This window comes from Heterodontus francisci, unplaced genomic scaffold (assembly GCF_036365525.1).
Source record: "Heterodontus francisci isolate sHetFra1 unplaced genomic scaffold, sHetFra1.hap1 HAP1_SCAFFOLD_43, whole genome shotgun sequence".
NCBI classification, from domain to species: Eukaryota; Metazoa; Chordata; class Chondrichthyes; order Heterodontiformes; family Heterodontidae; genus Heterodontus; species Heterodontus francisci.
This window is the reverse complement of record NW_027141852.1, coordinates 13,607,521-13,619,994: the sequence shown is the minus strand read 5'-3', so window position 1 is coordinate 13,619,994 and position 12,474 is coordinate 13,607,521. Positions and strand designations below refer to the sequence as shown.

General features: G+C 45.7%; 1 protein-coding gene across 1 annotated transcript in view; it reads right to left on the bottom strand.

Annotated features, from left to right (window-relative positions):
• The window catches only part of LOC137364980 (histone H2A-like), a 56,226-nt gene extending 44,950 nt beyond the window's left edge, over positions 1 to 11,276 (bottom strand). The window contains exon 1 of the mRNA XM_068027853.1: positions 10,920 to 11,276. Within this exon, the coding sequence (XP_067883954.1) occupies positions 10,920 to 11,276 (357 nt within the window). The remainder of the gene's footprint in view (positions 1 to 10,919) is intronic.
• Positions 11,277 to 12,474: the final 1,198 nt, after the last annotated feature.

Genomic DNA, 12,474 nt, shown 5'->3' with positions numbered 1-12,474 from the left:
GTACAGGTCTGGTCAGGGTGGATCACCAACTCCAGAGCAGACTTGACTCGACTGGCTATGACTTTGGACAGAATCTTGTAGTCAACATTAAGCAGTGAGATGGGCCGCCAATTTCTGATTTCTGCCCTCTCCCCCTTCCGCTTGTAAATGAGGGTGATGATGCCTTTCCTCATGGATTCTGACATGCTGCCGGACAGGAGCATACTCTCGTATACTTCCAGCAGGTCCGGGCCGACCCAGTCCCACAGGGCCGAGTACGAGGAATATCGGCCTTGTCGACTCAATCTCTTCTCATAGGACAATTCCCTCATCCCAGGAAGCAATCGAGTGACACTTTGTTACACTTCCTTTAAGGCAAGTATGTCCTTCGTTAGGTAAGGGGAACCAAAACTGTACACAGTGCTCCAGGTGTGATCTCACCAAGGCTCTGTCTAATTGTAGTCAAACTTCTTTATTCTTATAAAAACTCTTCACAATGTTGAACACAACTATTAACTGCCTCATTAACATCTCTGCTCTGAGAAGAAGGACCCCAGCTTCACACACCCCAGACCCCTATTCTTTCCACATTAGCTGAATTCTTGTATCTCTGATACATTCTAGTAAATCTCCTCTGTGCCCTCTCTGAGGCCTTGACATTCCTGCTAAAGTGTGGAACATGGAATTAGTCACAATGCTCGAGCTGAGGCCTTTAATCAGTGAGATTTATAAAGGTTCAGCCTCAATTCCTTGTCTGTGTCCCGTACTCCCATTTCTGGTTTCTGACTCAATGTCGGCTCTGAGCTGTTGAAACTGCCTGAAGAAACATTTCCACCCAACAAAGCGCTCGGAATGTGAGAAGGGACAAAGTGAGTGACCAAGTACATCAACTCCAAGTAAAACTCCACCATGTAGTGAAAACACTCGAAACAAAACGGGTCTTTTAAAAGCCACCCACAATCTCTCTGAAAAAGCTGCATCATCTCTCTCGAATTGGTTTATTTAATTGGTTTTAATGCTAAGTTACTCTCTTGAACTTTCTCTGTCTATGTTTTCTGTTTCAATCTGGTATGGAGATTCTGGGAAGATGAGTTTCACTGCCTGGGAGGATCTTTGTGGTTTTCCTGCAGAATGCAGCATCAGTGAAGCGGTCACCTGCACTGAGCAGGTCAAGCGCAAGATGTAACCATGTGGTGTCCGCTCTGAAACGGCAGAGCCGCACTCCCTGTGGATTCAGCGGTCAAAAAACTCGACCGTTTCTCTCAAACAAAAAACAAAGTCTCTTTTCAGAGTCACCCACCGCCTCATAGGGACAGCAGTGACCTGGGAACGGGAACTGGGGTGCGTTTTATGCCGGAAATAACAGTTAATGATTTATGTTGTGCTCTCATTATATTCCAATCTCTGAATTGAGCCTTTCCACCGCACCAGGGTTATGGGGAGAGTTTTCATCGTTTCTTTTCTAAACGTACAGACGATGTTATAAAGTTGCTGATTTATCCAGATGGCGGATTCTCCCCTCACAGTGAAAAGTAACATCGCACCTTCACATCTGCCCATTGTTTTATAATTGAATAATTAGTCAAATGGAATTATTTGTGATGTTATTTCCCCCGAGACGGTGTTTCCTGCAGTGAAACTGACAGGGTTTGTGAAACTGATCAGTTTCAGCTCAGTCATTCAGGGACCTGGAATTCCTGCAGTTTGAACCCGCTGTCACCCCAGCCCACTTCTGATTGGTCACCCTCTTCTCATAAAGTCTCTGACAGCACTTTTTCTTGAATTCCAAAATATACTTTATTCATAAAAATCTGCAAAAATTACATTGCCAAACAGTTTCAAACAGCACCAAAAAATACAAACATTGCAAGGGAGATCAGTTTCCTTCTATACTATCATGAGTTTCTTCACAACCCTTCCATTTTACTATTGTCATGCCAATTACAGTTTTACATTTACAGCAAATGAAAATATCAACAATACAGTTCGAGGGGTTTCCCATGGATCAAGCCCCTCAGTTCAGCTTGGTGGGGGGACCTTACACTGTGGTCTTTCCCCATTGAGCCTTTGCTGCGGCTGCCCCAAGTTTTAGTGTGTCCCTCAGCACGTAGTCCTGGACCTTGGAATGTGCCAGTCTGCAACATTCGGTGGTGGACAACTCTTTGCGCTGGAAGACCAGCATGTTTCGGGCAGACCAAAGGGCGTCTTTCACCGAATTGATAGTCCTCCAGCAGCAGTTGATGTTTGTCTCGGTGTGCGTCCCTGGGAACAGCCCGCAGAGCACAGACTCCAGAGTTACAGAGCTGCTTGGGATGAACCTCGACAAAAACCACTGCATCTCTTTCCACATGAGGAGGCCATTCGCCCCATCAAGTCCATGTCGGGTTTCCAATCTGTTCAGTCCCTGACTCGATCCCCAAAGCCCTGCATGACCCCTTTGGGTCAAAATGACCGTGGCAGAACTCGAACCTACAATCTTCCGATAACCTCATAAAATACACTGAAGTTAAACGCCTTATCCATTCGGCCACACGGCCATTAGATAAAATAAATGATCCAATCAGAGAACCTCGAAGCACAAAATACAGCAAATCATTGGCTGAACCTGTCAACCTGGCAGAATATTTGAATTCGTGAAAGCCGCCAATTTCACTGTGGAAAAGAAGTGATCGACTGGAAAAGTACATAAAAATCTATTTTCCCGTCATGCTTTAAAAACACGCTTTTAAAACACAATTCTGCTTTTACCGACTCAAATTGCTGGCGCTATTTTATGAACAGCTTTATTTTGCCAATTTTTGTCAACTTCTCATCCGTAACTGACAGTAAAAGACTCCGTTCAGCAAACTTTCACACGACAAATAACTCAAACTCGGTGTGGAAGTAATAAATTGCAGACTATTGGTAATTCCCCTTCACACAGGCTTCAGGGGGACAGTGAGAAGCCACTGAAATAGTTGCTTCATTCTTTTAAAAGGTTCCCATTCTGTCCTGTTACTGACATGTTGGAATCAGATTTGTATTTAACAAGATATTTCTGTGAAAACAAAATCCTCAACAGACCAGCTGGGAATCTGGGAATCACTGCAGTAAAATAAAAGGCTTTTGATTGAGAAGACGGGACCTTCTGACCAGCAGCCGGGTTACATTCCCCTCACATCCTTACACAGTGAGCAGCTCTTTCCCTCGAGAAATAGACAGCAGCAGTTGGAAGTTCAGTGAAAGGATCAGTTCATTGAGATAAGTTTCTGACTGACAGGTGGTGCTGAATATGAATACAAGTAGGTCCTGGAATGGGAAACAAGTGTCCAGAGTGGGGTCTGAAATCAGGACAGGGAAATGGCCAGCACTGACACAGATCATTTCATTATTACATTGATATCTGACTGTCTATAAGGAGAAGCGAGTTAAACACATGATGGTGAAAGGAATGGAAGATGACGCTGGTTGTTCTAGATGAAGAGGGATAGACAGAGGTGTGGGTACAGCAGACTTCAGACAGTAATCAGCCCTTTCAGATACAGTGGGTGGATCTGAAAAGAGCCTTTGGGTATTTGATAAAATCCTGGCAGATTGACTTGGTTTTGGTGCCCGGAGCGCAGGTTTTCTTGGGCAGCAACACGGCCTGGATATTCGTCAGCACCCTGCCCTCAGTGTCCTGGAATCAAAAGCAAGTGTCCAGAGTGGGACCTGAAATCAGGATAGGGGAAAAAGCTCTTTGTTTAAAAACCCTCAAATAGCTACCTTGTAATTGGTCAGGTTACTAATGTTTTAGTTAGTGTAATTTATAATAATTACGAATTAGAAAGTGCTGTTTGGACAGAGTGTAAAGCTGTGAGTTGATGTGTGAGGGACTTCACTGACTAGGGGAAGGAGGTGCTCTTTGGTCTCTTTTCTTTTCTGCTTTTTTAGCCTCCATGGTACAGGGGAAGAAGCTGATTGGTGAGTAACTGGTAAATAATTCTACTTATTACACTTATTACACGAGCAATAATTAGTTTGTAAAGCTAAGTAATGGCAGGGCAGCTCGGCCAAGTGGAATGTGCCTCCTGTGGTATGTGGGAAGTCATGGATGCACCATGTGTCCTTGACGAACACATCTGCAGGAAATGTCACCAGCTGCAGAAGCTTGAGCTCCAGGTTTCAGAACTCGAGCAGCAACTGGAGTCACTGTTGCGCATCTGCAAGGCAGAGAACTACGTGGATAGGACTTTTCAGCAGGTTGTCACCTCGGAGCTGAAGAGAGCACAGGCTGAGAGGGATTGGGAGTTTGCCAGACAGACAAGAAGGTCAAGGCAGGTCGTGCAGGAGTCCCTGGAGGGCATCCCACTTTCTAACTGGTATTCAGTTCGGAGTACTGATGGGAGAGAGGGTTCCTCTGGAGATTGCAGTGAGAGTCATGACCAGAACTCCATGGGTGGCTCAGCTGTGCAGGGAGGGAGGAGAAAATACAAGCGAGCAATACTGGTAGGGGATTGTATAGTTAGGGGAACAGATAGGTATTTCAGTGCTCACAAACCAGGTTTCCTCCTTGGTGCAAGGATCATGGATATCACTGGCTACAGAGCATTCTGGAGGGCAAGGATGCACAGCCAGAGGTCGTGGTCCACATTGGTACCAACGATATAGGAAGAAAGAGGGATGAGATCTTTCAGGCTGAGTTTAGGGAGTTAGGAAAGAGATTAGCAAGCAGGACCTCAAAGGTAGTAATCTCCAAATTACTCCCAAGGCCACATGCTAGTGAGTATAGAAATAGGAGAATACACCAGATGAATGCATGGCTGGAGAGATGGTGCAGGAAGGAGGGCTTCCGATTTCTGGGGCATTGGGACCAGTTCTGGGGAAGGTAGGACCTATATAAGTCGAACGGTCTGCACCTGAACAGGACTGGGATGAATATCCTTGCAGGTGCTGTTGGGGATTGTTTAAACTAATTTGGCAGCTTGATGGGAACCTGAGGGCAGTTTCAGACAGGGCAATTTCAGGGCAGGGAACGGGAGGCAGAAAATTAGCAAATGACTCTGAAAGACAGAAGAAGCAAAGTTTTAAAAGTGTGCAGCAGAGGAATTTGGCAGTGTTAAAGGATATTTATTTATTTTCAGAGGCAACTTGATTGAAACATATCAGATCCTGAGGAGTCTTGACAGGGTGGATGTGGAAAAGATGTTTCCCCTTGTGGGAGAATCTGGAATTAGGAGTCACTGTTAAAAAATAAGGGGTCACCCATTTAAGACAGAGATGAGGAGAATTTTTTTCCCTCAGAGGGTGGTGAGTTTTTGGAACTCTCTTCCTCAATAGGCGGTGGAAGCAGAGACTTTGAATATTTTTAAGGCAGAGGGACATCGATTCTTGATACGCAAAGGGGTGAAAGGTTATCGGGGGTAGGCGGGAATGTGGAGTAATCAGTTCAGCCGTGAACTGATTGAATGGGGAAGCAGGGTCTAGGGGTCGAATGGCCTACTCCTGCTCCTAATTTTTATACTTGTATGTATATTCATATCGTAAATAAAGCTGATGAGCTGAGGGCACAGATAGACACATAGAACAATACAGCACAGGAACAGGCCATTCGGCCCTCCAAGCCTGCGCTGATAAAGTAACATCACACTTTTTATTTTTATTTAGAGATACAGCACTGAAACAGGCCCTTTGGCCCACTGAGTCTGTGCTGACCAACAACCACCCATTTATACTAACCCTACAGTAATCCCATATTCCCTACCACCTACTTACACTAGGTGCAATTTACAATGGCCAATTTACCTATCAACCTGCAAGTCTTTGGCTGTGGGAAGAAACCGGAGCACCCGGCGAAAACCCACAGGGAGAACTTGCAAACTCGACACAGGCAGTACCCAGAATCGAACCCGGGTTCCTGGAGCTGTGGTGCTAACCACTGTACCATTGTGCCCACACATGGTAACACAATATCATTAAAATCAGGGAAACTTGGCTTCAAGAGGGCAAGAATGGCAGCTCAACATCTCTGGATATAGAGTTTTCATGTGGCATAGGGATAAAAAAGGTGGGAGTGTAGCATTATTAGTTAAGGAAGGCATACAGCTTTGAGGAGGGATTATATGCTAAATGAATCATCAAATGAGGCCATATGGGTGGAGCTCAGAAATAAAAAAGGGGCTGCCACACTACTAGTAGTGTTCTGTAGACCCCCAAATAGTGAGAGAGAGATAGAAGAACAAATATGTAGGCAAATTGCTGAGTGCAAAACTATAGGGAAATAATAGTTGGGGATTTCAACTATCCCAATATCAACTGGGATACAAACAGTGTGAAGGGCACAGGGGGCACAAAATTCTTGAACTGCATTCAAGAGAACTTTAATAGCCAGCACATCACAAGCCCAATGAGAGGGGGCACAATTCTAGAGCGAGTCTTCAGTAATGAAGCTGGGCAAGTAGCAGTGGGTGACCATTTTGGAGATAGCTTTTTTTTATTCATTCGTGGGATTTTGGGCATCGCTGGCCAGGTCAGCATTTATTACCCATCCCTAATTGCCCTTGGGAAGGTGGTGGTGAGCTGCCTTCTTGAACCTCTGCAGTCCATTTGGGGTAGGTGCACCCACAGTGCTATTCAGAATGGAGTTCCAGGATTTTGACGCAGTGACAGTGAAGGATCAGCGATATAGCTCCAAGTCAGGATGGTGTGTGTCCTGGTGGGGAACTTGCAGGTGGTGGTGTTCCCATGCATTTTCTGCCCTTGTACTTCTAGTTGGTAGAGGTCACAGGTTTGGAAGGTGCTGTTCAAGGAGCCTTGGTGCATTGCTGCAGTGCATCTTGTATATGGTACACACTGCTGCCACTGTGCTTCGGTGGTGGAGGGAGTGAATGTTTGTAGATGGGGTGCCAATCAAGTGGGCTGCTTTGTCCTGGATGGTGTTGAGCTTCTTGAGTGTTGTTGGAGCTGCACCTATCCAGGCAAGTGGAGACTATTCCAACACACTCCTGACTTGTGCCTTGTAGATGGTGGACAGGCTTTGGGGAGTCAGGAGGTGGGTTACTCGCCTCAGGATTCCTAGCCTCTGACCTGCTCTTGTAGCCACGGTATTTATATGGCTACTCCAGTTCAGCTTCTGGTCAATGGTGCCCCTAGGATGTTGATAGTGGGGGATTCAGCAGTGGTAATGCCATTGAATGTCAAGGGGAGTTAGTTCGATTCTCTCTTGTTGGTGATGGTCATTGCCTGGCACTTGTGCGGCCCGAATGTTACTTGCCACTTATCAGCCCAAGCCTGGATATTGTCCATGTCTTGCTGCATTTCTACACGGACTGCTTCAGTATCTGAGGAGTCATGAATGGTGCTGAACATTGTGCAATCATCAGCGAACATCCCCACTTCTGACCTTATGATTGAAGGAAGGTCATTGATGAAGCAGCTGAAGATGGTTGGGCTGAGGACATTACCCTGAGGAGCGCCTGCAGTGATGTCCTGGAGCTCAGATGATTGACCTCCAACAACCACAACCATCTTCCTTTGCGCTAGGTATGACTCCAGCCAGTGGAGGGTTTTCCCATTGACCTCAGTTTTGCGAGGGCTCCTTGATGTCATACTCGGTCAAATACTGCCTTGATGTCAAAGGCAATCACTCACACCTCACCTCTTTTGTCCATGTTTGAACCAAGGCTGTCATGAGGTCAGGAGCTGAGTGGCCCTGGCAGAACCCAAACTGAGTGTCACTGATGCAGGTTATTGCTTAGCGAGTGCCGCTTGATGGTACCTTCTATCATTTTAATGATGATTGAGAGTAGACTGATGGGGCCTAAAGTGATGGAAGGTGTCATCAACATTGCCATCAAGCAGCACTAGCAGATATGTCCTGTAGGATTCGGCCAGTAGAGATGATCCCGAGCCACTCTTGGTGATGGACATTGAAGTCCCCCACCCAGAGTACATTCTGTGCTCTTGCCACCCTCAGTGCTTCCTCCAAGTGCTGTTCAACATGGAGGAGTACTGACTCATCAGCTGAGGGAGGGCAGTAGGTGGTAATCAGCAGGAGGTTTCCTTGTCCATTGTTTGATCTGATGCCATGAGACCTCATGGGGTCCAGAGTCGATGTTGAGGACTTCCAGGGCAATTCCCTCTCTACTGTACCGACACCTCTGGTGAGTCTGTCCTGCCCGTGGGACAGGACATACCCAGGGATGGTGATGGCAGTGTCTGCGACATTGCCTGTAAGGTATGATTCTGTGAGTATGACTATGTCAGGCTGTTGCTCTCCCAACTTAACACAAGCCACCAGCTGTTACTAAGGAGGACTTTGCAGGGTCGACAGCGCTGGGTTTGCCATTGTCATTTCTGGTGCCCAGGTCGACCGCGGGTGGTCCGTCTGGTTTCATTCCTTTTTATTGACTTCGTAGTGTTTAGTTTCAACTGAGTGGTTCGCTCGGCCATTTCAGAGGGCATGTAAGAGTCAACCACATTGCTGTGGGTCTGCAGTCGCATGCAGGCCAGACACGAACAGCAGATTTCCTTCCCTAAAGGGCATTAGTAAACCAGATGGGTTTTTACAACCATCAACAATGGTTTCATGGCCATCATTAGACTTGCTTTTTAATTGCAGATTTATTATTTGGATTTAAATTTCAATGGTGGGAGTTGAACCCACGTCCCCTGAGCAATACCTTAGGTGTCTGGGTTACTAATCCACTGACAAGTCCACTGACAAGACCACTACACCACCACCACCCCTAGAGACCAAACTGCAATTAGTTTTGGCATAATCATGTAAAAGGACAAAGATACAACAGAAGTAAAAGTTCTAAATTGGGGGAAGGCGAATTTTACAAAACTGAGAGGTGACTTGGTGGATGTGGACTGGATACAACTACTTGAAGGAAACCCCAAAGATGTTCTGTCAGTACATTAAGAGCAAGAGGATAACTAAGGAAAGGGTACGGCCTATCAGAGATGTACAAGGGAACGTATGAGTGGATGCAGAAGATGTGTGTGGGGTTCTTAATGAGTTTTTGTCTCTGCCTTCACAAAGGAGAGGGATGATGCAGACAAAGAAGAGGAGTGTGAAATATTAGATATGATAAGCATAATGAGAGTGGAAGTACTAGAGGGTCTGACATCCTTCAAAATGAATAAGTCACCAGGGCCGGATGATTTGCATCTAAGGTTGTTAAAGGAAGCCAGGGAGGAAATAGTGGATGCGCTGAGGATCATCTTCAAATCCTCACTGGATATGGGGGAGGTGCCGGAGGATTGGAGGTCTGCGAACGTTGTACTATTATTTAAAAAGGATGTGAGGGATAGGCCAAATAATTATAGGCCGGTCAGTCTGACCTCGATGGTGGGTAAATTATTCGAATCAATTCTGAGGGACAGGATAAACTGCCACTTAGAAAGGCACGGATTAATCAGGGATAGTCAGCATGGATTTGTTAAGGGAAGGTCATGTCTCACTAACTTGATTGAGTTTTTTGAGGAAGTAACAAGGAACATTGATGAGGATAGTGTGGTGGATGTGGTCTACATGGATTTTAATAAGGACCCACATGGCAGACTGGTCAGTAAAATGAAAGCCCATGGAATACAGGGGAATGTGGCAGGTTGGATCCAAAATTGACTCAGTGACAGGAAACAAAGGATAGTTATCGACGGATGTTTTTGCGAATGGAAAGCAGTTTTCAGTGGCATTCCACAGGGCTCAGTGTTGGGTCCCTTGCTGTTTGTGGTATATATTAATGATTTGGAATTAAATGTGGGAGGTATGATTGGGAAATTTGCTGATGACACAAAAATTGGCCGTGTAATTGATAGTGAGGAGGATAGCTGTAGACTTCAGAATGATATGAATGGATTGGTTGAGTGGGCGGAAAAGTGGCAAATGGAATTCAATCTGGAGAAGTGTGAGGTAATGCATTTGGGGAGGGCAAACAAAGCAAGGGAATACACAATAAACGGGAAGATATTGAGAGGGTTAGAAGAAGTGAGAGACTTTGGAGTGCATGTCCACAGGTCCCTGAAAGTGGCAGGACAGGTAGATAGAGTGGTGAAGAAGGCATATGGAATGCTTTACCTTATTGGCCAAGGTATAGAATAGAAAAGCAGGGATGTAATGCTAGAACTGTATAAAACGGCGGTTCGGCCACAGCTGGAGTATTGCGTACAGTTCTGGTCACCACATTACAGAAAGGACATAATTGCTCAGGAGAGAGTACAGAGGGGATTTACAAGAACGTTGCCAGGGCTTGAAAGTTGCAGCTATGAGCAAATATTGGAGCAACTCGGGTTGTTTTCCTTAGAACAGAGGAGTCTGAGGGGTGACTTGAATGAGGTGTACAAAATTATGAGGCGCCTAGACAGAGTGGACAGTAAGGACCTGTTTCCCCTGGTGGGGAGGTCAGTTACCAGGGGGCACAGATTTAAGGTGATTGGTAGAAGGATTAGAGGGGACATGAGGGGAAACGTTTTTACCCAGACGGTGGTGGGTGTCTGGAATTCGCTGCCAGGAATGGTGGTGGAGGCAGAAGCCCTCAACTCATTTAAAAATACCTGGACATGCACCTGAAGTGCTGTAACCTGCAAGTCTACGGATCAGGTGCTGGAAGGTGGGAATAGATTGGGTGGCTAGTTTTTTCGGCCAGAGCAAACGCGATGGGCTGAATGGGCTCCTTCTGTGCCCTAATTTTTCTATGATTCTATGGAAATTGCCAGCACTGACACAGATCATTTCATTAGTACATTGATATTGGACTGACTATCAGGAGAAGCTAGTTAAACACATGATGGTGAAAGGAATGGAAGATAGCACTGGTTGTTCCAAATGAAGAGGGATAGACAGAGGTGTGAGTACAGCAGACTTCAGACAGTAATCAGCCCTTTCAGATACTGTGGGTGGCTCTGAAAAGAGCCTTTGAGTATTTGAAAAAATCCTGGCAGATTGACTTGGTTTTGGTGCCCGGAGTGCTGGTTTTCTTGGGCAGCAACACGGCCTGGATATTAGGCAGCACCCTACCCTGAACGATGGTCACCCGTCCCAGCAGCTTGTTGAGCTCCTCATCATTGAGGACGGCCAGCTGTAGGTGGCTGGGGATGATGCAGGTCTTCTTGTTGTCCCGGGCCGCGTTACCGCCCAGCTCGAGGATTTCAGCAGTCAGATACTCGAGCACAGCAGCCAGATAGACCTGGGCTCTGGCACCCACACGCTCAGCATAGTTACCCTTTCTCAGGAGCCTGTGAACGCGGCCCACCGGGAACTGCAGTCCAGCCCGAGAGGAGCGAGACTTGGCCTTGGACCGAGCTTTCCCGTTGGTCTTTCCTCTTCCAGACATTTCCACAATCTCACAAATACTTTCACAATGAATGGATAATTTCGTCAGCATTAAACATACACATGGGGTAGTCAGGATGGTCGAGCAGTCTGAGACGGTTCAATCAGATCACAATTCTCTCTGCAGGGGTGGGTTCAAATTCCCCTTCTGACAAGTTGTGTTTTGACATGACTAGAGGTATTTGGGAGTAGCGATGAAGAACATAAAGAGATCATGAAAGAATATAATCAAGCAAAATCAAAACAAATCCAAAGATGTTTCATCAATACATTGCAGTCAGAGGCAACTGAGGAAAGAGTAGGGCCCATCAAAGACCTAAAAATGTAACCTATGTGTCAGTGTGGAAGATGTTGGTATGTTTATTAATGAATATTTTACTGTCTTCACAAATGAGGGGGGTGATGCAGATATTGTAATTAAGGAGAAGGAGTGTGAAGTATTGGACATGATAAACTGAGGGAGAGAAGAAGTATAAATGGGATTAACATCCTTGAAAGTGGATAAATCATCAGGGCTGGATGAAATGTACCCCAGGCTGTTAAAAGAAGCCAGGAAGGAAATAGTGGAAGGTCTGACCATCAGTTTCCAATCCCTCACTGGATACGGGTGTGATGTCAGAGGATTGGAGGTCTCGGAACACTGCAATAAAAGCAAAATTCTGCAGATGCTGCAAATCTGAAATAAAAACTAGTTGCATTGGAAATACACAGCAGATCTGGCAGCAACTGTGGAGAGAGAAGCAGAGTTAACGTTTCTGTTCTGATGAAAGGTCACTGACCTGAAATGTTAACTTTGCTTCTCTCTCCACAGATGCTGCCAGACCTGCTGTGTATGTCCAGCACTTTTTGTTTTTATTGCTGACATTGCACCATTCTTGAAAAAGGAAGCGAGTGATTGACCGAATAATTGAAGACCAGTCAGCCTAACCTCAATAGTGGGCGAATTATTGGAATTAATTCTGAGAGACAGGATAAACTGTCACTTAGAAAGGCACAGATTAATCAATTATAATCAGCATGGATTTGTTCAGGGAAGCTCCTGTCTGACTATCTTGATTGAATGTTTTTGAAGAAGTAACAAGGAGGATTGTGAGGATAGTGCAGTTGATCTGATCTACATGGATTTTAGCAAGACTTTTGACAAGGTCCCACATGGCAAACTGGTTAAAAAAAATAAAAGCACATGGGATCCAGGGGAA